The 26,749-nt window shown below is 48.6% G+C and overlaps 1 protein-coding gene across 4 annotated transcripts in view; it reads right to left on the reverse strand.

The window, feature by feature from the left end:
• Window positions 1-26,749, reverse strand: part of KCNH1 (potassium voltage-gated channel subfamily H member 1) — a 263,834-nt gene that overhangs the window by 37,371 nt on the left and 199,714 nt on the right. For all 4 annotated transcript variants that reach the window (XM_059675362.1, XM_059675363.1, XM_059675366.1 and 1 more), the window contains one exon: window positions 22,534-22,730. In XM_059675362.1, coding sequence (XP_059531345.1) covers window positions 22,534-22,730 — 197 coding nt within the window. The remainder of the gene's footprint in view (window positions 1-22,533; window positions 22,731-26,749) is intronic.

Raw genomic sequence — 26,749 nt, forward strand, 5'->3', positions numbered from 1 at the left:
AGGCTGCGTCCTTGGGCTGCTTGCTCGCCCTGTTTAGGTTGAAGTGCAGGATTCAGCTCTCCCTAAAGGAGGAGGCAGCCGCTTTCTGGTTTAGGACCAAAGCAAAGAAGGAAAGACCCTGCAGGAGTGGCCCACGCCAAGCATGGTCAGATCTCTTCTTTTCAGCCTCTCGATGCCCTGACACCCGGCTTCCCACCAGAGACGTTCCGATGGGAAGCAGGGAGCCAGAGGCCACAGCAACCAGCACCTGTGCTCAAGATGCTGGTGGGAAGTGGTTCAGCCACGAAGACAGTCACAGTGAGGGAGACGGCCAAAGGGAAGAGACGGAGGGAAAGAAAGTCCTACGGTGCACAGTGGGCAGGTGGGCTTTTGTGGGCTGGGCTGTGTTTTTACTTTCTGTTCTTCAAGAATAAAAGACTATATGCTTGTCTGCTATCTTACCTGTTGGCATTTATAATTATGGACATTGGTCCTGCATTCAATTAATATGATTAGGTCAATTAATGTTTATACTCCTCTACTCAGGGTTCGGACCTCTGACCTGGTTTTATATATACTAGTATATTCTGATGACTCCCACATTTACATAGCCAGCACACAAATCCCCTCTGATCTCTGATTCTGGACTTCCTGGTTGCCACCTGTGCCTCCCCCACATCACTCAAACTTGATCCTCTAAAAGTCTCTGTCAGATTAGTAACAACACCCCCTTCCAGTTAGGTCAAAGGTCCCCCAGTTGTTCTCCACGCTCCCTCACATCCCACAGGAAATTCTGCTGTAGCATCTGACCCCTCTCCCCCACATCTCCACTGCTGCCATCCCGGATCAAGTCACCTTTATTTCTCATCTGGATCATCGCAGTGTTTTTCTAACTGATGTCCCTGCTGCCACCCTTGCCCTACTCCATTGCTCTCAGCACAGCTTCCAGATCGATCTTTTCAAAATCTAAAAGCACAACACTCTCCCGCCCCAAACCCTCCAACAGTTTCATCTGCCTTAGAGGAGGGTCAATGTCCTCATATTGTCCTATAAGGGGGAGTCTCCCATCTCCGCCTCTCCTGCCACTTTCCTCTCACTCATTCCACCCCAACCATAGCTGCCTCCTTGCTTTCTCTTGGACACCTCAGTGCCTCTGCACTTGCTGTCTCCTCTGTGTGGACCCCCTTCCCCGGGCTTCTACACAACCTGCTCCCTCATATAATCCGAGTCTTTGCTCCAATGTCCTCTAATACATGAAGGCTTCACTCACCACTCTACCTCAAGTGACCCTGAAGGATGTTCACTGATATGTCCCTGATACACAGCACAGCCTGACATTACAGACACCCATCACACATTTCTGAACAAATGAAGAAATCTAGCTAGCACTGTGTGTACGATCCAAGCTGGGACAATGGGGCTTTCTCTCCTTGGCCGTGGATGCTGAGGGATGGGGAGAGGGAAGATCCGTTGGAATGGCTCCGCCCCAGCAGCGGTGCCCTGACGGTCCTGGCCTATCCTGGGTGCTATTTTCCTCAGCCTGATGCTTCAGCTATACCTTCAACTCTGTGCGCTCTTCTACCTCCTTCCCATAAATTCTCCCCCGCCCCTCAAATTAGCCAGTGTTACTATATATTGCTTGAAACTTAAGAGCTCTAATGGATAGGCCATCTTGTTTCCTAATTCCTGTTCTGAGTTTCCCACCTGCCAGGCAAAAGTGCTACCTGCCTCATGAGAGTTCTAGTCAGACTCATTGAGTTGTCTTGGCACTGACATTCTAAGAACCATCCTCAGCCTAACATTCCACTAGCCCACTAAAGATGATACTGATAGACTCCCATGCTCCTTTCTACCTCTAAAATGTGGGTCGCCTCCTCATTTTACTGAAAAGGAAATGAAACCCCAAGAAGTTCAAGCAGGAGATTATGTGGAGAGTTCAGAATTTAGAACTTGGTTACCAAATAAAAAACACAGAATTCATGGGTGACTGGCCAGTTATGTGCTCAAAAGTGCTCATTCTGTCCTGACAAGGGCTAGGCAGCAGGGCCAGTTGTCTTCCTGCTCAGTGAGTAGGCTTGAACCCTTCAACCTGCATCATAACCCCTGGAATAAGACAGCCACCCAAGCAACGGCTCGAGGCCCTCACGGATGGACGGCATGGGGTGCTTTCTTGCCTTTGCAAAGACATGTCTGCCCATGGAAAATCCTCAGAGATGATGCCAATCAGAGACAATGAGCCCCTTCTGCTGGGCGGATCCTGTACAATCTCTCTGACATCACCAGGCTCATTTTCACTAAAGGAGACCAAGAGGGGTCATGGAGAAAGAAATGCCAATGAAAGCTCCTTAACCACCTGGCATGGGTGCCCACGGACAGCCTTTCTCAACTCTAACGGAAAATGTTTTCCGTTTTGTTTGGAAACTGGCTCTAGGGCTTTCGCCACAATGAATGTGCAGTCTGAGCTCTCTGGAAGTTTAGAAGTCACCTTACTAGTACCTGCCTGACAGATAGTCCATCAGCACCCTGGACAGTGTCCTCGGTGAGCCAGCGGAGGTGAACCTGAGGGCAGCCTGCACCGAGCTCCAGGACCCCAGGTCCTGCATCCTGCAGGTGCAAAAGCCAAGCTTTCCCATCCTTGTCTCTGTCCTGAAATCAGCCCAGGAGACCGGGACGTAAAGCAAACTCAAGAGCACAAACAGCGCCCTGACCGGCTTGGCTCAGTGGATAGAGCGTCGGCCTGCGGACTGAGGGGTCCTGGGTTCAATTCCGATCAAGGGCATGTACCTTGGTTGCAAGCACATCCCCACTAGGGGGTGTACAGGAGGCAGATGATCGATGTTTCTCTCTCATCGATGTTTCTAACTAACTATCCTTCTCCCTTCCTCTCTGTAAAAAATTAATAAAATATTTTTTTAAAAAAAGAGCACAAACAGCAAACAGAATATTGGCGGCAACTCCATAGAATAAGTATGGGCTGCTGCAGGGATAAGAGCTGGGTGGAGATAATACAGCCTCCTGAAAAAAAAAGGGAGACCTGTCCAGGGATTTGAGAAAGGGAGGAACTTGATGTGATGGACAGGAAGGGCACACAAGGCAGGAGGGCACAGACAGACAAAGAGGAACCAGACAAGCCCGACACACATACATGGATGCATTCAAATGTTTCCCGCCACCCCAGGAAATACCATCTCTGAAAAGAACGTCCCACCCTGTCTTCGTCAAATCACATTGAAATATACCGTATTCTTTAAACAGAGTCACCAAATCAACTCCCTGATAAAGCACCTCTCATTCCCTCCCATCTTTTCTTTCTTTGAACAGATTTCTACCTTCTAACAATGGTGACTATATTTAAAACCGATGAAACGTTAGCCGGGAGAAGAGGCTCCTCACGCCCAGTGCGGCTCTTCCTCTCCTGATTACCCAAGTCTATTGTGTTTCTGGGTATATTTTCCCGTCTCTATTCCTAGATCCCCAGCCCTACACGCTGCCAGGAGTGCTTCTCTCTGGAAAGCTTTTAGACTTTTACTCACAGGCCGCCCCTGAGTCCCTTGTCTTTTGTTATCTGCCTGTGGGGGTTTAATTAGGCCAATTTGAAACAGTCAGCTCCTCAGGTTACCTGCCTTCTCTTTCTCTTTCTCCCTCTTTTGAGAAAAAGTCTCTGATTAAATTTTATGATTAAAAATATTTTTCTTTATGAAAGAGCCTTTGGAGGAACCAAACTCAGGCTCCTCTGAGCCAAAACACCCTCAGCCTGCCTCTTTTCCATGGTAATGACGGGGAGCAGAGGAAAGAAGGGAGCAGTGGAGAGAATTTCTGGAACAGTGGGCATGGTGGAGGGGCCAGATCAGCAGACAGAGCCAGTGCCAGAGGCTAGGATCCGGGAAAGGTAGGCTGTCTCGAAACCAAAATTAAAGGCAATACTTTGAATCATTCCTAATCAGAGTGTCAAGGTGCCTGCATCCCCCTCATATAAAATCATCTCTAAGTGGACTACGTAACTTTCAGCTGAGGGGACACGTGCTTGTTTAAATTGGACCATTGTGGGCTGTGATAAGCTGGCCACTGCAACCCTTCACATGGCTGGGGTATGTGTTCCCCAGTGTGAGCCGGAGGGTGTTCTGCATCACGTCGCCCATGATAATTTAAGGCATAAAAAATAATAGAATATCACCAAACTTCCTCTTTGTTTTGGCTTCTGTAAACATAGAGTTGACCAACAACAGGACGAATGACTTCGTATTACTAAACGGAAACATGCTGGTAAATCTAGCATTCTGTATAAACGTCGCAAGAAAATCCCCAAGATAAGAGGGATGCAGGGGGGGACCCGGATTCCTCCCCGGGGAGGTCCTGTTCCTCAGTCCTGCTGTTCAAACTGCAGGGGAGGCAGAGCCAGAAGGAATAAGGAGTGAGAAACACAATAGCTGTAGCAGATGGGGCTGGGCAGAAGCGAAGACGCAGACCAGCTTTCTTCTTGACACCCAGCTGCACCTGAGCAACTGTGCCATCCAAACCCCACAGCAAGGAAGCGGGCGTGAGGAGGATGGAGGTGCACTTGGCGGGTGGAAGGCCCCACATCACAGATGTGCACCCCACTGTGGACACGGCCAGTGTTCTGTGGGCTGGGCCTCAGGCACCAAGTGCAGAGTCTACAGCCCATCAACCAAAAAGGAGCACTGGGCACTTGCGGCTCCCTGCAGTGGGGTCTGCGTTAGTTACCTTGACATCCACGTGGGTGTATGCTAAAGACCCACACCAAGGAGCCATGTTGGGGGCGGGCCGAAGGGCAGGGCCCTATGAAAGAGAGGGGACGGGATTCCTGGCAAGCAAGATCTCGCTCAATTTGCCTGAAGGAAATTGATTAGAGAGAGCGCTCTCAGATGGTAACTCCTGAAGGCAGACAGCTGAGTGAATGAGCTCCCAGGGCTGAGGGAGGGAGTCACCTTGGGAGCCGAGGGCCAGAGGGGCTTCCTGAGTGCAGCCTTCTCAGAAGCACCGCTTTAGGGCACAGAAAGGTTAGAAAACAAACACAATGAAGACAATGACGACGGGTCCAAGCTAGTCACCATGAACTCTGAAGGCATTCTTTTATTTCTGGGAATTCGGCCGGAACAAATCTTACTTTATTTCTAAGAATTTGGCTGGAGTGAAAGGAGACCATTGGTTCAAGGTGCCCTTTGGGCCAAAGAGGGTTGTCATAAAAGGACTCTCTTTATGTGACCAGAGACTCTGATGGACTAGTACCCACGGCCTTCACCTCTAAGCCCCCAGGGGGTTCCTGGTTTGAGAGTTCATAGCCCTCAGTGTCCTGCAAGCCGGGAGGCAGCACCCAGGCCTCCGTATGGCTTGTATTTCTCCTAGCACACAGTGGGCACCCAGCAGAGCGTGTGGGCTGAGCTGAATGTGCGTGCCAACAGTGTGGCCCATTCAGGTCCCAGCCTGCTGCCTCAGGTGCCTTTCCAGTGAAAGAGAGGAGATACAGGCCCCGATGAAGTCCCTAATATCCACCTCCCGGCTCTCATCTCTGGAGAGAGCTCATGGAGAGGCCGTCGGGAGGCAGATGTAATGAGCTGCAGGAGACAAATGCAGATCATGAGGAAGAAGAATGTACCTGAGAGATGCAAGTTATGAAACAGGTTGAGGAGGCTCAGTTATGGGGTGTGTGTGTGTGTGTGTGTGTGTGTGTCTGTTTTCAGGGGTGGAGGAAACTACAAAAATACCTGAAAGCATGGTCAGTGGCCTTATTGATAGGCCCAGAACATGTATTACAGCAGGAAGGAAACGGAGGGCAGAGATGAAAACACTGAGAAGAAATCATGAATCAAGGAAGGGGCCATTTGTAAATGTTTCATGTGATAATTAAACAGATGACGTCACGAAAGAGCGGGGGACAAATGCAAGCTTCTGGCCTAAGGGAGGGGTCTGGGGTGGGGCCGGGAGGCACTGTGTGGATGGTTTCCCTTCCGTTGCTCAGAGGCTGCTAATTAAACAACAAAGTCGGTCAGAGGCCTTGGGAGAGGCTTTTGGGTGAAATGGTGGGATCGGGGCAACACCAGCTTTCCCAGGGGGGCTGGCCGCCTCGTGAGAAGCCTTCGGGGTCGGGTTTGAGTCAGGCCTTTCCTTCGCCCAGAAAGTAATCCCAGTCACCGTGTGCACCTGGGCGGTCCTGGAGCAGGGACCTGTATGTATGTGTGTGCTTGCATGTCTATGTTTGTGCATGAGTGTGTGTGTGTGTGTGTGTGTGTGTGTGTGTGTGTGTGTGTGTGTTCAGGCACAACAGCAGCACCAGCCACAGCCTTGGCTCTGCTCCGGGGCGGAGCTGGCTTCACTCTGCCGGAGCCACAGGCACCAGCGCAAGAAGGCCAGGTGCTGCGTGACGCATCGGGTGTAAGATACAGCAGGTGGACAGGAGCCCATGAGCCACGCTCCCGAGTCCAGGAGTCTATGGGGATGGAGCTCGAGGGTGGGTATTTCAGTTTTCTAATCACATGATCTCCACTCTTTCATGCCCAAGCTTGACCATCAAAAGCAAAAACAAACAAACCAACCCCAAAACAACACCACACGCAATCTGCCTCACAGACAGCCACTTTTAAAGGACCAAAAGGAGAAAGGAACCCTTGGTTAAAGGAGCAACTACTATGTGCAGAAGGACACATAGTCCCAAAGCCACAATCCTGCCCTCGAAAACCTTCGCGGGGTTTTAGACACAGCACCACGACCAGCATAGGGCTGCTTATCAGGGAGAAACTCATTCCTGGGGAATGGTCATTTAAAAAAACCTCAAAATAGGATGGCTCTGTATAAATTACATAATTTATTATGTAATCCTATAATTATATAATCACACAAGTTACTATGCTACCAAACACGTTGTGCCCCCAGCGGGTCCCGACCAAGACCAATGAGCACAGGGCCTGCCACTGGAGACCCAAACCTTCCCCGGCTCCTGGCCCAGCCCAGGCATCCGTTCCGAGGAGCTTTTCTAACTGGAGGGCTTCGTGGGGACATTCCCACCCTCCCCAGCTGGGCTGTGTGACCAACACAGCTCCTCTCACCCTGAGGCCTCCCTGAACCGGCCCCCTCAAGCCAGGCCTTCCTCCCCTCCCCCCGCCCCCCAGCCTTGTTCAAAGCCTCAGGCCTGAAACCCTCATCCAGTCCCACGCCCCACACTGTCTTACCTGCTGCCATTCTGCTCAGAACCTCAGCGTCAGGGTGGAAAAGGGCCTTCGACGTTATAGTTCCTGCAGGCCCCCACCTCCCGCCCTGGCTGCGCCCCTGAGAGACGGCCGTGTTCCCCCATGGCAGCCCTGAGTGAGGACAACAAGCTGAGCTCGAAGTCAACGCTGACTTAAGCGGTAGAATCACAACTAAATTGCCCCTCCCTCCATGGGGCACGCCCTCGGCACGCCCGGGGTCAGGTCCCTGGGGCCTCTCCACAGCCCCTCCCCCTTGGGGAAGGGCAGTGGTACTGACCTGGGGAGACAGGTTCTGCATGTGACAACCACAGCTGTTCACAGTCCTACCACACAGAGTGTGCCCCTCAAAGTGCCACCCCAGCCAGGCACACCAGCATCGCCTGGGAGCTTGTTAGAAATGCAGAATCTTGACCCCTCCCCACCCAGACCTCCTGAGTTGGAAGTTGCGTTTTAACAAGATCACAGCTGATTCATGTGCTCATTAAAGATTGAGAAACACTAATTCACAGAACCTGGGGATCAGGCAGCTCCCGGTGACCCCCTCTGTCAGTGGAACATTCTCACAGCCCTGCATCCCCCTGTTCTGCATCCCCCTGCAGGCACCCAGGCACGGCGGGCTAGTGGAAGGGACGTGGGATTTGGAGTTGGAGGACACGAGTTCAAGTTCTAGTCTGGCCACGTACTTCCACATTTCACTCCTCTGAGCGAGCCTGGGGCGTAGGATTAATAAATGCACCCGGCCCACAAAGTTGTTGCAAGTAGCAGATGAGATACAACAGGTGAAAGCGTGTTGTGCAAAATGGGGTACAGATGTTCAAAGCACGTGTGCACGCACAAACACGTGCAGACGTTCCAGAGTTTGAAGCCAAAGGTCACCTGGTCCATCGCTTCAATAGACTCAGCTACTTTGAAAACATCCAAGGGCAACAAGTGGGTCCTGACAAGTTCATCTGGCAGCAGAGGGGAAATCAGACATGGCTTTGGGTTTGGTGGAAACTCAGCCAGGAACAAGGCTAGGAAGTTAACCTCTCCTTCGGAATCTTGTTTTGTAAGCCAAGTCATAGGAAAGGAATGGTGTTCTTCTAATTGCATTTTTAAATCTCTTAAGCTGTAGGTAGTGGCTTTTTTGGGGGTCCCATTCACAGCTGGGTCAGGATGGGATTATGGGGAATCAAAGGATAAAGATGGGAATTACAATCAAGTAGGGACAGGTGGTGAGGATGAGCCAAGATTTCAGAGGCCTCTTCTCAATGCTGTATTTTTGTTTGTTTTTAATTATTGGAGAGAGAGAGAGATTGTTTTGTTGTTCCAAAAAGCATTCATTGGTCGCTTCTTGTATGTGCCCTGACAGGGAATCGAACCTGCAACCTTGATGTATCAGAACGAGGCTCTCTCTAACCACTTGCACTATCCAGCCAGAGGTCAATGCTGTCTTGCTTAAAGCATTTGCATCGTGTGCTCTCCAGGGCAGACAGGGTGGGCAGAAGCCCTTAGAATCCAAGCTTGGTAAGGCTGGTAAAAACTTTAGAGCTCACCTAACTTTCTCATTTTACAATCAGCAAACAACAAAAGCAAAAAAACCCCAAATAAAACCCCAAGATTGAGAAGTTGTCCCAATGGCAAATTTGGGGTAGAACCCGGGCCTCAATAACTACTCCAGGGCACCAGCTACTTCTCCATATTCCACTCAGTCACTCAGGGGCTCCCAGGGGCAGAAGGATGGAGTGGTGATGAGCCGGTAGGAAGGCATTTCCTGGGGGAGCTTATGGAAGAAGCATCTCTGAGTTGTGGTTCCACGAGGGTTTGGTCTGCGATCCAACCCTCCCAGGCCCTCTGTGATTTGGTAAAGACAGGGAATTGGGAGGGGAAGGAGGAGGAGAGGTGGCCTGGGATTGGCAGCTACAGGGATAAGGTTAGAGTTTGGGCTGAGGTGGGGCAGAGGTGAGAGCGGGCCAGAGGCTGGACAGCTGCTAGCTAGACAGTTCAGGAGTCACGTTTATGGGGAAAGCCTTCAGAGGGCTGGGAGGGCTGGGGCCAGATGCCACCGGGAGGTGAAGAGCGTTTTAGCAGCCGTGTGACAAGTAACCAGAGAAAGGTGGAGCCTGACGTACAATTCAGTTCTTAGAGACTTTCAGCAAGAGCCAGGAGAGGGTGAGTGTGGGACAGGGACCTGTGTGCCCAGCACTGAGGAGTTTCTCAGGATGTGGTGCTTTAAATGCTGAAACCAGGGTGGTGCCAGGCAGGCTGGGATAGCTTGTCACCTGGGGGAGGGGAGCAGGCCCCAGGGCCCGAGGTGCCTGCTAGAGCAGTGATGGCGAACCTATGACACGCGTGTCAGAGGTGACACGCGAACACATTTTTTTTGGTTGATTTTTCTTTGTTAAATGGCATTGAAATATATAAAATAAATATCAAAAATATGTCTTTGTTTTACTATGGTTGCAAATATCAAAAAATTTCTATATGTTACACGGCACCAGAGTTAATTAGGGTTTTTCAAAATGCTGACACGCTGAGCTCAAAAGGTTCGCCATCACTGTGCTAGAGAGAGGTGACAGAGAACACGGGGCTGGGATTCACACCTGCCAGCTTTGGACTTGAGCCACAAAAGCAGAGTGAGTGGCAATTTAGTTGTAATTCTAGTAGCTTAAATAATTGTTTACTCAATGCCAGGCATTCCTGGAAGATCTGCAGGGAATAAAAATATGAATGAGGCCCCCAAATCCGAGGAAACATTAGTTATGTGCCTAATTATGTAAAGAACCATGGGTGATACCTCTTCTGTAGGGCATACATAATACATGGAAAGACAAATAAGAGAAGAGACAGGTTCTAGCAGCTAGAATCTAGCTGAATGCCGCTGGGGGAAGGAGCAGGAGGCTGAATCTGAGCTGGGTTTAGAAGGCTGGCTTGGGTTGTGATGGGAGGTGGTAACGTGGGTGACGGACATTCCCAGGGAGGACACACGTGGCAGTAAGTGCGGAGCATGTTCTGTAACCGTCAGAGAGCGGCGCTGGGCATCAGACCACGCACAAAGGAGCACCGTGCTCTGAGCTGGAAGTACAAGTTCACCCGAGATCCCTGGGTCGGGACTTTACTCTGAGGCTGTAAGGAACCATCAAAGGTCTGAGAACAAGAAAATGACAGAGATCAGAGCTAGGAGGTCAACTAGTGGTTGTTCCTAACCGTCCGTGTGAAGGGGACTCCACACCCCCTCAGGTGTTGCTATTGCGCCTCACATCCTCTGTCAGCAGGACGTTCTCTCTAATGTCTCACAAAGCTCTTTTCTGAGGTCCCTGTGCTTCCTGTGCTTTGTGACTGTCAAACAGCGAGTTCCACTGAGTTCAAGAAGACACTACTCATGAGAAAGCAAAGGAAAGTGATAAATCACCCTGAGCTCCCAAGATTAACCACTTAGACCTTATTCCAAGACCCAGGCAGGAAAAGAAGCACAACTCACGTATATTTCTTAAGAAACAAAAGAATTCCTGTGCAGGGCCGGCACTCAAGGAGGAGGAGGCAGGGGTGGTGAAGGAGGAGGCGACAGAAGAGTAGAAAGAGGAAAAAGAGGAGGAAGGAGAGGGGAAAGGTGAGTTAAACTGCATCCCCCCAAATGTCCTAAATCCCAGCACCTGTGAACACAACCTTATTTGGAACTAGGGTCTTGACAGCTGTAATTGTTTCAAAGATCTCAAGATGTGATCATCCTGGATTTCTGGGGGCCCCTGAATCTGGTGTCTTTTTTTATTTTTATTTGATTTTTAGAAAGAGAGGAAGGGAGAGGGAGAAAGAGATAGAAACATCAATGATGAGAGAGAATCATTGATTGGCTGCCTCCTGTACGTCTCCTACTAGGGATCGAACCCACAACCCAGGCATATGCCCTTGATGGGAGTCAAACCTGGGACCTTTCAGTCCATAAGCAGACGCTCTATTCACTGAACCAAACCAGCCAGGGCTGAATCTGGTGTCTTTGGAAGAGAAAGGAGGGGGATTTGACACACAGAGGGGCTGAGCCCACCAGCATATAGAGGCAGAAAGTAGCTATGCTTCCACAAGCCAGGGTTCACCAGGAGCCACCAGAAGCGGAAAGAGATAAGGAAGGGTTCTCCCTGGAGCATTTGGAGGGAGTGCGCAGTCTCCCTTAAGACTAATCACCAACAGAAGAAAATGTACACACACACATACACACACACACACACACACACACACACGCAGCAGCAACACTACTAGCAGACAGATGAGTCCACGCACAGAGAAACCTGCAAACGTCCAGCCCTGGGTGTGAGAGGAGCCTGCACACAAACAAATGTGCAAACAGTGCCTGGCCCTGCAGAAGGGACAGTAGCCATGCCCGTGCAGTGATAAAGGGCAGCTGCTGGTGCCCCGGCCCCTCTGAGACCCTGAGCACACAGAGCAGAGCAGGAGAGAGGGAAGGAGGCCATGTGTGGGGGTGGGAAGCAGCCCTGCTCCAGGTGAGTTGGGGCTGCTTGAAATGACTGGTTACAGATTCCAAGGAGTCCTGCCACTCCGGACCACAGGTCATGTGGAGCTGCCTCCAGCTAGTCCGCAAGCCTCGAGCTGCAAGCATCCCGTTCAGGTTCCAACGTGAGAGAAATGTCAGAGTGGGATGAGGAAGTGCTTAAACACCAAGCCCGGGATGAGCATCCTGGCAGCCTCCCCTCGGCCGCAATAGGCAGCACAATAGCGAACTTAAGCCACTCTGCTCTGGGCCCCGCTGGCCTGGAGGAGGGAGGACTGGCCTCAGCATGCAAGCCCTTCCCTGGCTTTCTCTTCCAGCCACATCACAGTTTGGGGTTAGCAAAGGCATCTGCCCTCTGGGCAAGAAGTCCGGCTGTGCAGAGCAGACACTGTTCTTTGATAAATAACAGTTGCAAAATTCACTCATCCTCCTGAAAGTGCAGTTACGGGAGCCTTTCTAATCCTTCACCCAATTCTTTCCCCAGATCCTCCCTGCTCCAGGCCGGAAGAGAATGGCTTCCACTCAGAGCCAAGTGAAACCAACTAGAGACGGTGTCCGAGAAAAGCAGCACCCTCCACACCTCTCAAGTTTTCAATCATCATTTCTTTTACGAAATCAGGTTAAATGAAATTCCTATGGGAGAGTTTCTCCAGTGCTTGAGTGAAGGGCTTGGGGAAGGAAAGACTGTGTGTGGGTTCACTGTGTGGCCTGCAGCGAGCTTCCGATCCTCTGGGATCCACTTTTCCTTGCCAGGATTTTCAGGTTCTTTTTTAAATAATTGTTTTAAAATATATGTTTATTGATTTCAGAGAGGAAGAGAGAGTTAGAAACATCAATGATGAGAGGGAATCATTGATTGGTTGCCTCCCATATGTTGGACTGAGCCCACAACCCAGGCAGGTGCTCTTGACCGGAATCGAACCTGGGACCCTTCGGTCCACAGGCCGATGCTCTATCCACTGAGCCAAACTGGCCAGGGCAGGTTATTTTGAAAATTGAGATATAACTGACCTATGACATTCTATTAGTTTCAGGTGTTCAAAATAATACTTGAGTATTTGTATATATTGCTAAAATGTCACCACAATATATCTGGTTAACATCTGTCACCATTGGTTTTTAGTGTTCTATGCCATTTCCTAACTCTTCTTTTCCCAGAAGGCAGGTGGTCTCTTCTTTTTCCATGTTATTCTCCCACCCTGCCTCTGCCACAGGATTTGCCCCAGGCCTGGGGTTGCCCTCTGGCTGCTGAGGGTCCCTGGGACCGCGCTTACTTCACTATTCATCCCGATGGTCACTGAGGGCCCACAGGTCAGAATGCACCATCACCCTCCCCAGCAAGAAGTGCCCAGTGTGTGACGGGCACCAGCCTGGGATGTGCTGGGTCCTAGGTGCTACAACACCAACAAGTAGCCTCTAATAAACAGTCATGCCCACGAACCAGAAGGTGCCTTCATGTCTGTTGCAAGTATCTGCAGGAAGCGTTCTGGGAACCGCGGCAGAACGCAGGATCCCTGCTAGGTCTCCAGGGGAGGGGCACCGCCTTCTGCATGCCGCCTGGAGCCAGGGCCTTCCTAAAACTGAAATGTCATGAAACATATGCCAGCTCCTGCTACTGTGGGCAGCCTGGGAAAGTCTGGGGGATATAAAAGTCTGGCAAGGGACAGGTTTGAGGAGCCGCTGGGTCCCTATACCATTGCCAGCGACAGTGCGAATGAGGTTGGAAGAGACATAAAGCTCACTCTGGTTCCCTGAGAGCATCGCGGGTACCTACAGAGGTGGAGAGCCATCTATACCAGGGCCTGGGGAAAGAAAAGGGGGAAGGATGAGTATGGGACACAAGGCAAAGCTTCAGAGGGAGAAAGAAGAAGAGGGGTCACTACAGATACCATCTTACAGTCAAGGCTTTAAAATCTATAGCAATGCAAGAGGGAGGGACATGCCCAATATTGGCAGGTGGACTTGTATGTTCATTTGTTGGTTGGTTGGCTGGTCTGTTCATTCATTCATTCATCCATTCATCAACCATTCAATTATTAAATGCTTACTTTGTACCAAGCTCTAGGAAAACCAATCAGGACAGGACCCAGCCCATGTGGAGCTTCTAGGCAGCAAAAGAGACACCCAGTGAACAGTGAATGGGAAGTATAATGACAGCTACAAAGAGAAGGTGACCAGTGCTATGGATCAATAGACAGGGCCTCACCTACAGGAGAGAGATTAAAGAGAAGCTACATGGAGACAGGGCCCCATTACGGATTCAGAATTCCACTCTCAACGCCTAAGTTAAGTACAGGCAGAACAACAGCAGTAAGTGACACTAGTAACAAGTAAATCACAAGCAACAAAGTTTGCAGTGAGAAGCACCAAAATTGGGCGGACCCGTGGCACACAGTACATCAGAAGTGGTGTGCGCGGACATCTGGACTGGGATAGATCTTGTGTGTGAGCTTCAGATGCACATGCTCAAAGCCCCCTTGGAGGGGTTGAACTAGCATTTGCTTCCATTAATCTAAACTTTTATTTCACTTATTTTTAATCCTCCCACTATATGGGTGGGTTTTTTAAAAAATATATTTTTATTGATTTCAGAGAGGAAGGGAGAGGGAGAGAGAGATAGAAACATCTATTATGAGAATCACTGATTGGCTGCCCCCTGCACACCCCACACTGGGGATCGTGCCTGCAACCCAGGCCTGTGACCTGACCGGGAATCGTACTGTGATCTCCTGGTTCATAGGTCAACGCTCAACCACTGAGCCATGCCAGCCAGGTGATATATTGTTGTTTTTTTCTTATTGATTTACTTAGAGAGGAAAGGTGGGGGGAGAGAGAGAAACATTGATAGGTTGCCTCCTGTATGCACCCAACCAGAGCTTGAACCCACGACCTAGGTATCTACCCTGACCACGAACTGAACCTGCCACCTTTTGGTGTATGAAACGACACTCCAAGTGTGTCACCTGGCCAGGGCATTAATCTAACATTTAGAAGGTAGTTATTATTATGACAGGCAGCCAGGGTTCAACTCCTGATTCTCCACTTACTAAAAGCCCGGGTTAGAATGAAAACCTCCATGACTCACTGGCGACGTTTACAAGGACATGCTCAAAACCAACCAGCAACATCTGAAGAGCGGAGGAAGTGCTTAAATGGGAACACGGAAGCACAGGAACATGGCAGCGGAGGCAGGAACACAAAATGTAACCGAGTCAATAAAAGAATGAGAAAGCACCTTGCAAGGAGGGACTTGGAAGCCAGGGAGAAAACAGGCTCCCGAGCCTTATATTAGCACATGTGCCGCCAAAATGAGGCCCAAAGGCTCTTTGATAACCTAAGTCCTGCTGCTCACTAGCAAGTGGATGCGCTGCTGGGCACCTGCGGGCAGGTGGGGGAAGTTGAGTTCAGGAGGGTGTGCAGACAGCAGGGAGCTTGGCCAGTAATTTCTGTGGGATGTTACTGAGAACCCAATAAGTGAGATTCCCACTGCTGGTGTAGCTTTGCCTTCTTGATGTTCTACAGACAAGACCCGTCCATTCTACAGGTCACGGACCATTTGAGCCAGAGGAGACATTAAAGAGCAGAGACTCTGTTTCCTAAACTGGCTCTGATGAATGTTGATGGGTATATTATAATAGATAATAGATACTTATCAATATAACTCAAGAAAGGGTTCAGGGGCCAAATAAATGTGAGAAACACTGGCCTAACCACCTGAAACATCAAAAAGCCAAAGTTGGCCCTGATTGGCATGGCTCAGTGGTTAGAGCATTGGCCCATGTACCAAAGGGTCGCATTTGCAGGTTTAATTCCTGGCGCATGAGGGAGGCAACCAATGGATGTGTCTCTCTCACATCGAAGTTCCTCTCTCTCTCACTCCCTCACTCCCTCCCTTCCACTCTCCCTAAAAATCAATGGGAAAAAAATATCCTCAGGTGAGGATTAACAACAACAAAGAAACAAACTTGCTCAGGGGGGACTGAACCCAGGATCTAGGATTCATTAGCATTACCCTATTTATTAGGAATCAAACACGCACTTCTAAGAAAATATTAGGAAGGTACATTACTCCCCAAACGACTGCATTGGCCTCCTGGTCCTCTAAACTAGGCCAGATCTTTTGTAACTTGTGATAAACACACTACGTAACAATACATTAAGATCGCTAAGTGATAAGATAAATTACAGCTTCCACCCCTAGGCATCCAGGTAGGAATCTACCATCCCTTCCGCCCATTGGAGGAAATCAGATCCGTGATGAGCCCAATAGCACTGTTCCCTAGCAAACCCCATTGGTGAACCACGTGGTTGTCCGGTGCTCCTTGAGGTCCAGGCACAGATCTTGGAATCATCCGTCTGAAAGGTTTCGAGGTTTTAAAGTTCAGCCCCTACTCTCCTTTTAAAACTTTTATCACCGTATGGGGTCTCTGCATTTCCAGAAAAGCTAAGCTCATCAAAAACAATGACAGCAACACATACATTGAGAACTTGCTACGTCAAAGCACCCTTCCGAGGTATATCACCGCCATGTCTTATTAATGAATGAATTGGGGTTGCTAACCAGCCCAAGGTCACTAAGGACATCCTGGCTTCGAACCCAAGTGTTCTACTCTACAGTCCACATTTTAACCACCTCTCCCTACTGCTAGGTTTGGGAGGTGAGTAGAGGGAGGATCTCAGAGGTTCTGTGGAAGGTCTCATAGGTCCTGAACATCGCTCCCTGATCCTCTTCAGGAAAAAGGGGCTTGGCTTTGATTTACATTTTGTTGTCCTGAAAGAATTATGATCTTATCACTCACATCATCTGTTCCCTTCCCCACTCCTGTTCCAATACCCTGATTTTATTATCTTTATGGCTTGACAGTCTAATAGATGACTTTAATTCCACAGAAGCCCTCACGATGGAGGGATGACAAGGAAAATACGGGCTCTGTAGAGATCATTTAAAAAACAGGCTGTGATGATTCAACAGGCAAGGAGATGCATTTCCGAGCACCCGACTTTGCGGTCTCTCCATCTTAACAACCTCCCGCTAGAATGTGTTCAGGGAGAAAACGGAAGGCTTCCCAATGCCATGTATGAGCAGCGCTCTCTCCGAGCCTCCATGATTTGACCTCTTCTCCAGAATAAAATTCCCTTTGGTTAAAGTGAGCTAGAAATATACATACAGCATTCAGGACTGTTCACTATGGCAACCTCAGTTTCGGAAAACAGGCATTTAGGAGGCCCCTGCTTTGAAAGCACCAGTAACTACAGTCCCAGCTCCCTCCCATACTCACCAGGTTGGGGCCTTAGCAAGCTAAGAAAAATCCATCCTGGGACAAATTAACATAAGCAAACACTGGCAAAAACACACTCAAATACACAATAATATTAGCTTTAAAATTAAAGGCCCACGCACAGAATGAGACCCACCCTCCCAATTACCTACGTGCCAATTATCTGGTGCACTGACTGCTGTGAATTACCTACCCACATGTCTGTGCTACGCCATTGAGTTGTGGTACATTTCCGCCAAGTCCTATGGATGAGCTGGAGGACCCAATCCCCGCAGCTAGCATCCGGGCATGAACTTTCACCCAATGTTGAAGGGAAAGTAGGGCCCAAGTGAAACACCGATCAAAGGAAGGATCTGGTTATAAGCACAGGGGAGCAAAGCATGAACTCAGACCTCCAAGGGTGGAGGAGGCTGAAGGCGGGAAGGGGACAGGCAGTAGGGGGAGACGAATGTGCATATGCTGAGTGGTTCCTACAGGTATATGCCACCTTTATTTATTTTTTAATTATTATTTTTTAAAAATATTTTTATTGATTTCAGAGAGGAAGGGAGAAGGAGAGAGGAGAGAGAGAGAGAGAGAGAGAGAGAGAGAGAGAGAGAGAGAGAGAAGCATCAATGATGAGACAGAATCATTGATTGGCTGCCTCCTGCACGCCCCCTACTGGGATCCTACCCGCAATCCGGGCATGTGCCATGACCTGGAATTGAACCATGACCTCCTGGTTTATAGGTCGATGCTCAACTACTGAGCCACGCCGGCTGGGCTATATGTCACTTTTAATGTCTGCTGTTTTGAAATATGTAATCTTTTCAATACACCTAATAAGGAGGAACTTTTATAAGACCCTTGCCACAGATGAGGAAACTGAGGTTTAGAATAGTTCAGTAACTCGCCTAAAGGCGCAAAGCTAGTCAGTAGTCAAACCAGGACCAAAGCTGGTGGTCTTCCCAGTGAGTTACTAATGTCATGGCCAGGTTGGCCTGCTGCCTAACCAAAGTGAAGTCTGTCATGCCTCCTCAGCCACCCAGCAGTGTGTCCTTATGAGGGGAAATGTCTTATGTCTCCCAACCTGGGATATTACTGTGATTTCGTTGTGCAAGTTGCTGGGTGTGCTTGAGGGTAGAGATGGTCACTGGAGATGCTCTGGAGACAGCCCTGGAAAATCAACAGACAGGGAGAAAGCAGAAGCCAAAGACTGCCCTATGGGAAAAGCTGAGAGCCATACTTGACGGAGGGCAACCCCGGGAGGTGACGCTGTTAGCAGGAGGGGTACGAGAGCAGGGTTAGAAACCTGCCACTTATCAGCTGGGTGACCTTGAAGAGTGATTCTCTCCTCTACAGGGTCTTAGTTTATTCCTGTGGAAAACAGGGCTGCTCCTTTACTGTTGCGAGGCTGTTCTGAGGATTTAATAAGCTGACATAAAGCACATACTGACATTGTGACGTAGCTTGCCCGGTATCTGGAGTTGGTAAGGGTGTTGCTATTAATAGTGTGCAAAGCTCTGGCTGCAGTTAGAAGATGACCCAGGGCCTGGAGGAAAATGCCAGGAGAGCCTGGGTCTGGGATGAGAGGGGCTCCACTTCCCTCAATTTTCATGGACAACTACATACCACCTCCCTCAGAAGAAAGAAGATGCTGTGCTTTCCTCTTGGCAAAACCCTGACTCCCTGGTGACTGACCTGAGATGTCAGACCAGCCTAACTGTCCTCCCCGTGAATGGAATGGCCAACGGTGTGTGAGGGCTGACCTCCGCACTGGCAGGAGCTTAAATGACAGCGAGGCCAGCACGGCATCCACTTTCCAGGTCAGCTGGTCCCTCCTTTGCCGCAAGAGGGGCAGAGAACCCTGGAATAAAACTCACCCACAGAACATTCGGCAGAGCGAGCACCTGCATAAACAAAGTCAGAGGAACTGCCTTTTTTTATTTTCCAAAAAGGCTCCGGATAATAAAGAGTCGAGTGGAGCAGAGTGTCAAGCAAACAAAACAAAATCATAATAAACCACCATTTACTTGAGCACATACTATGTGCCGGACCCTGTGTGTAAAAGCTTTGCAGGTATTATCTGACTCAACCCTCACAGTTACCCTACAAGGTGGACCTTTCATCACCCCCATTTCGCAGATGAGCAAGCATTTGGAACCCACAGGAGCACTGAATGGCAGAGGCAGGATGCAGACTCGGGTCTCCTCTGGCTCAGTGCCCACAGGCAAGGAAAACCAGAGGCCAAAATGCTGGGTTGGTCTCGGGTTCTGCCCTCTTCATCCCTGCCTACTGGTATAACCTCAGGTGTCTTTTGGGGAAGTAGAGTCAGGTGACAGTGCCCTTCCGGAGTTTGGGTCCCAGGAGCTGAGCTGAGAGCTGGGTTTCACACACGTGGGTTTAGGAATATAAGGATGAGGCTTAGATACAGAGGCCAGAGCAGGCCGTGAGCTGTGAGAAGCAGGAAGAAGCCTGGTCAAGGAGCCATTTCTTGTCCATTATTAACCCTGCTGTGGTATTTGTGAAACGAGGGTGGTGGGGAAATGCAGGTGAGACGAGATGGCCACCGAGGCACCTTCCAGCGCGGAACTGCTGCTGTGCCCTGGAGGAGGCCTGCAAGATCAAACAATCCCCCAAGCAGATGTCAGAGGCACCGTGTTCTTAGGAATCTTTGCAAATAACACACTCGATTTTGCCAAGATAGAAACAACCACAAGAATGCACTTCACTTTGCCAGAAAAAAATTAGCTACAAGGATAATTCATGCATGTGATGTTCTCATCTTTTATGCCCTATGTAGCTATAAATTAATTCTCAGAAGGACACAATGAGAGACTACAATGGCAATACCAAAACGACAAGCCTCTTTCCTCCAAGAAAAAGAATGGCTGCCTCCTTATAGTCAGGATCTCACTAAAATTCTCTTGCATCCATACCAGACTCATTGGCAATTGCATGTGAAAGGAAATTTGAAGGTCACTAATTTGACTCTCCATTGGATGCCTAAGTCCCCTTGAAATGTCTCTGAGGGGTCCCTAGGGGAAGCCCGCATGCCTTCAGGACAAGAAATCCAATTTCACTCAAAGCTGCCTATTGCATTCATTGGGCAGCTCTGATCTTTCCAAGATCTCTCTTATACTGCCTGCACCTTTATTCTTGTGGCCACACAGACCTGCCTAAGCTTCTCCACACAGCCCTTCAAACCTGTGACCCCTGAGCCCTCTCTTCTGCAGAGCTGTCAATCATTCTGGACTCATAAACACAACCTGACCGCTGAAGTGTGGTCTTTTTCATGGTCAGTCCTCCTGGTTTTTAAAGACAGATTAGCTCCACAATTATCCCAAGATGATTACTCCTCCAAATAACCCAAAGTGAACATTTTTCAACCTATATTACCAGCAACACTGAAAGCTGATTATAATCAACTTGCTTTCATAAAAAGAAGAAATGCATCAGAAAATAGACTTTAAGAGATGCTACTTGGCTAAAAGTATCACCAGCGAGCATCCCATGTTCGCAGATCAAGAAGGAAGAGCTGTGAATGCTCTCTTCTCCACCCTTGTCCACTCCCCACTGGAATTTACATGACCCACTTTCAAATCACAGGACCAAAAAAATCCCCTGGCCACAAGCTCGCATGTTATGATGTAGAAGTCCAGAGATCCCCTCCCTTTCTCCTTGCCATCCCCAAATGTTTAGTAATTCTCTGCACTGGGTTAGGCCCTGGGACACCAAGGCACCAAGCCCTCCCAGGTCCCCGAGCAGAGACGCACTCATAGGACAAGGCAAGGCAAGGCAAGGGATTTAAAATACTGGGAAACCTATTGTTGGGACAACCCAATGACAGGCAGGCAGAATCTTTTACAAAGGACTTGGAAGACAAAAGGCAGTTTCCTTTCTCTGCCTTTGCTCAAACTGCCCCTCCAACTGGAACACCTGCTCTCTCTCTCTCTCTCTCTCTCTCTCTCTCTCTCTCTCTCTCGGCAAACTTATCCTCAGCTCAGGTATCACCCCATGACACATTCTCCTCAATTGCCCCTTTAGCTGTACTCCCCCTTGATGCTCCCACAATCTTCTGTGAAAGACGCACGCCCTGCACTTAGCGTCATGTGCTCCCTGTGGCCAGCTTCCCTATGAGATCCAGGTTCCTGGAGACAGGCGCTGAGTGCCATTCAGTTGTATATGTTTGTCTAGTTCATTGGTATGTGCTGGGTTTGATGAGCGAAAACAAACATTTCAGCAGAATCTGAAGGGTTAACAGGCGTTTGTCTCGCACAGGAAGAGAGGAAAGAACCCTAGGCCCAGGAAGCGGCCTGCAGAGGCGCTATGCCCAGGGGGTGGGTGGCTGTAGAGCTGCACAGAGTTCCCAAGGTGGGAATGTTCAGGGTGGCAGAGGTGGGTGTGGGAAGAGTGACTGAGCTTAGGGCTTGGGGTTAAGCTTGGGCCCGATGTGAAGACCCTATAAGCCATGCTGAAGTGTACAGACATTATCCTGTCGTCAGAGTGGGAGGGAGTCATCTTCGCAGAGGGGAGGGGTGGATCTGATTAGTTGTTAAGGTCACTGAAGTGGCCACATGACAAAGCACAGCACTGAGGACAGATGCAAGGTGTGTTTGGAGCCTCGTGCACCGTCCAGGATGTGGGGAGGGTCTGTATAGGGGCGCTGTGTCCTGAGAGCTCAGGGAGAGCCCAGAGGGGGAAGCACAGTGTGGACGCAGGTTGGGAAGCCCAGGTGGAACCAATGGGGCCTGATGAGCAGGTCACCCGGGGTGTGGGGGGCGGGGGGGAGAAAAAGCATCAGGATGGGGTCGGGGCTCCTAACTTGGAACCTCGGGGCAATACCGACAATGTTAACAGCGATACGGAGCTTGGGGGGTAAGATTCTGAGATGATTCCAGTAGGTCCAGAGCTACATTGGTACCGATTCAAATAAAAGAGTTAAATAAAGTGCAAGAAAATCAATCATGAAAACCTAGAGTACAAGACAAATCTTTTGATCCTCACAGTCAGATGGAGCAATAAGCTCTATAAACAACTTCATATGAGAAACCTTTTGGTTCCCCAAATTACTAATATTCCTCAACTAGTGAAATTGGCATTTGTATGTAAAACATTCTCTAGGCCATCAGATACCATTTTCTTCTTATTTTCTGGACCCAACTATTACCTTTTAAAAATTATTATTGGCAGCTGGCTAATGTCCTCACACCACTCTGGGGGTCCCCATCACCAGGGAGAATTCATTTTCATTAATGGAGGGGCCCCACACAGCCTTTTTTTTTTTTTTTTTTACTAACAATTTCATATTTACTCATTTTCCTAAATGCCAGAAGGTCTAGATATTGTTGGGAGAAAGCACAGAGACACACTCAGGAATGAATCTGTTCTGCTCCAAACCTGACCCATCTTTTAACCTAATAACATTCTCTCCCCCCCCCCCCGCCCCGATTTTATAGTAAAAGCTCCAAAGAGCAAGCAGTGAACGGAACCCCTATAGAACCAAGGGTTCCACTTAAAGGGACCACGGCAGGACCATCTTGGCCATGTGGCCATCCTAAGCGCGCACGTACTGCTCCGGGTAGAGAGGAAACTGAAACTGCCCGCTCACCCTCTTCCTCAAGTTGTAGGTGAGAATGAGGTTCCGGGAGAAGGAGTGGGAGAAGGCCGTGTAGAACTCCAGCACTTTCTGCAGGGCGTCCCGTTTGATCACGTGCAGGTCACAGTAGGTCAGGGCCCTAACGTTGGCACAGGACTGGGCAAGGGTGGCTTCCTTCCAGAACACATCTCCAAACACATCTCCTTTCCCTAAGGAGAGAAAGTGGTGATGAGGAAGGCGTCGTCTAGGTCCAGGAGGGGTCAGCTATCAAGGTGGTTGCCCCCTGCTTCCCAGAAATGCTATCCATTTATTGTTTGGCACCTTGGGCTCAGAAAGGGCAACAGTGATTTTCATTTAAACCTTAACAACATGCAATTTAAGAATCTTTAAAATACCACAAAATACATGTCAAAGTTTTAATCAATGACTGGGATCTAACATGTTATCCCCTGAACATCCTACGAGAATCCCCTGTTATTCTTTAGCACACCTACCCCCCTCTCCAACCATTTTTCCAAAACACAATCATAATCTGGAATTCCATTATGTATTTGTTGGCTTATTATCTGTTGCCCAGCATGAGAATTCATGCATTTTATCCCTCCACGTAACACAGTACCTGGCACAGTAGGAGTTCTCTCCATACTCAGAGTCCAAATAGAACTGAGGAAGGAAGGGGAACTATGGATATACATTAGGCTATTGTGGGGAGGGTGTGGACTCTTCAGCGGAGCCAAGAACCGGCAAGGTCTCTTCTGTTTAGGATGATCTGTGTGGATGAAGTCAGGGAAGAGTGGGATCCATCTCTTCCCATGGTCTGTCCACTGCCCCAGGTTCATGTTTGTATGCGGCGCCATTCCTCACCCTCTCGCCCATGCCTCTTCCGCGCTCCTCACCCTTGCCATCTGCCCTCTTGGTTGTATAAAAATATAGGCCCTATATAAATGGCATCTCCAGGACCCTAAATGCTTAGCATTCCATGACAGTGTATTTCATAAATCAACAGAGTTCTAATCCCATCTAACCATGTTCTGGGTCAAACTTCTATCAGTCTCTAAATATTTAGTAAATATTTTTTTAGTAACGATCTCATATTTAGTAAAAAAAATATTTGCTTTTCACACCGGGGGATATTCTCCCTACCTTTCCCAGTGGCCAAATGTATACTTTTTAATCCTCACCTGAGGATATGTTTATTGATTTTTAGAGAGAAAGGAAGGAAGAGAGAGAAAAACATTAATGTGAGAGAGAAACACTGATCACTTTCCTCCTGTATGTGCCCCAACCAGGAATTAAACCTGCAACCCAGGTATGTGCCCTGACTAGGAATCGAACCTGCAACCTTTTTGGTGTATGGGATGACGCTCCAACTGAGCCCAGCAACCAACATTTTAACACATGTATAACACGAAGCCTAATTCACTCCTGGCACAGCCTCTGGTTATAAATAGCTTGAAGTGTTGTTTATCTCGCCTCTACATTTTCAGCACAGATAAACACAAATGTGAATCCCCAGGAAGCCAGAGAGGCGTATGCAGGGAACAAAACAATGCTACATGGGTGACAGGTAACCCTGACAACCCCTGCCACACTCCACAGCTGGAACCCAGGTACCGTGACGCAGTATGATCAACAGGACAGCTGTTTTCCTAATTCAGGCTACAAAGGCAATCAGACTTTCAAGCAGCTGGACAGAAAGAACGTGACCTTTTCTTAAACACCCAACAGTGTGATTCTAGGTATATAAGTACTCCTTGGGCACGGGCTTCTCTGAGCACTTCTACCGTGTGGGCTGAGAAACAAGTGCACTAGACACATTTCTGCACAGTTCTCCTTGTGTTCGTGAAATAATGTGCAGTTCTGATTCTGACATAAACAATAAATGGAGGGTAGTTTCCTACCACAAAAAAGTACTTCACATTGAAAATCATGCAACCCTTCTTCCTGGCAAGGCAGCATTTTTCATCTAGCTCATGTTAGTGAGATTTAAGAATCTGGTGTCGGAGGACCTGCCGGACTCAAAACAAACCCAAGACTGTTCTGGCAAATGAGAAATGTGTCTGTGACCCATGCAACTTGGGGAAAGTGTCAAAGGGCAGGATACAGAGCATCTGGCAGGCTGCTTGCAAGTTACATCCCGGGAGGAATGACTTCCCAGGTCAGCTTGCCAATCAGAAGCAAGGACAAGCACTACACCCACACTCATATCTCATTCCTTAGCGTGATCACCGAAGAACAAAAGGTACCCCCATGCACTGGGGAATTACCATTTAATTGGCAGCATTCTTTCTCAGTGTCCATAAAATATTGGTGTGTCTTACAATCTGTGGCATCTTCTAGTCAGTGAAATATGGTTCATAACCTTTGAAGACACCATTCTCCTCTCCTTATCTTCTGCGATGCCCTTCCCTCTCGGTCCCCCCCTCCCCCCTCTGCTGGAAGTCCACCTCAGCCTCCCCCACATGGCCCATTCATCAGGACTCTGCTCTAGTCCGTGTTGCTTCTTACCCTCCCTCCCCGCCCTCCTTGGCTTGGCTCAGCTGCTCTCCTGGCTTCACTTGCCACCTGCATCATGATGATCCCCAGGTTTATACCTTGAAACTAGATCTCTCTTCTGAGACCAGAATCGCCCACTGGACACATTCACTTAGGTCAACCCACACGGAACCTGCCTCCCTCCCAGGTAAACTCATACTCCAGGGTTCCTCATCCCAGTGAAAGTTGTCCAAGTCATTCCAGACTCCTCCCTCGTCTCCACAGCCAATAAGTGACTGGGCTCTGATCACTTTATCTATCAACTATCTTTTGAGCCTGTCTACTTTTCTGCCATTAAGTCAGTTCAAGTCACTCTCATCTCTCAGCATCCTCCTGGCTGGTCTCCCTGTCTGCTATCCGTTCTCTTCACAACAGCCAGGATGCTCTTTCTAAACACAAATGTGTTTCTGTCATGTTTTTGCTTTCAGGTCTTTGTAGCTACTGTCCCTTCTGCCTGGAACACTCTCACTTTCATTCCCTTCCCCAACCACCACCACCACCACCACCACCACCACTCCTGCACCTGGTGGAATTCAGTTCATCATGCAAGTCTCAGCTTAGACACCACCTCTGTCAGGAAGCCTCCTTTGATTTCTCCTGGTTGACCTGTCTTGTAAGTTCCCATCGCATCCTATTCTTACTCCTATTATAAATCTTGGCACTGTGTTATAAAACCGCATATCTACTTGTCTGTCTCCCTGGTAAGACTGTTCGTTCTCCTCCAAATGTGCCTGTTGTCTCTCCAATTCATAGCACTACACCTGGCATGCTATGGAATGAACAAATCAATACATCAGTGAGAAGATGGGCCTGAGGGAATAAAGATGGGTAAGGTGAGTCAGGATATGAACGGCTTAGAGTGCCTCAGGATGGACGAGTTTAAGGAGAGACCTGGTCTCCAGTCCAAATGCAAGAACCTGGGTGTCTACATTGTAGGAAGCTGCATTGTCAGCCTGACTCAAGAAGGAATTTGCTGGCCTGCTCAGAAACATTCCCATAATTCACTCTGATCCAGATGGATGCTGAGCTGAAAATTTAAAGACATGTTTAAAAAGAAGAAATAAAGATAATGATTATCAGAAATTACCTAATGATACATAGGTTCTCCTTAAAGGAATTAAAATCTCACTCAAATACGGGTCACCAGCCTTCCTGTGGAGAAGGTACTGAGCATGAGCCAACAGCGCTGGCACCTCTACTTGAGTGGGGCCACCTATTAAAGCAAGGGTTTGGAAACATCATGACAGTTCCCCTGTTCGTCACAACCACAATTAGATAAAATTAAGTTAATCAGATGTCCCGCCACTAAGTTATACACCGTAAATCTTCCACTGAAAGCAGGGGTTAATTTTTCAAGATCACTATAGATAAGAATTGAACATTGACTTGATTTTTCCCTTTCTGTTTATAAAAGAATATATGTGCAGTGTAGAAAATAATTGAAAAATAAGTCCACCATCCAGAAAACATCAGCTAACACTATGGTACACTTTCCATCTTCCTCCTACTCATACATGTATTTTGTGATTAAAATTACTGTTACTGCATATATAGTTATATATCCTGTTTTCCCCCACTTAATATTATGTTGGAAACATTTTGCATGCCAATAAAATTTATATCTTGATTTACCATAATTTTTGATTTAACCAATTCATTCCATCTGGGCACTAAAGTTATAAGGATTTCCTTT

Source organism: Myotis daubentonii, chromosome 18 (assembly GCF_963259705.1).
Source record: "Myotis daubentonii chromosome 18, mMyoDau2.1, whole genome shotgun sequence".
Taxonomy (NCBI): Eukaryota; Metazoa; Chordata; class Mammalia; order Chiroptera; family Vespertilionidae; genus Myotis; species Myotis daubentonii.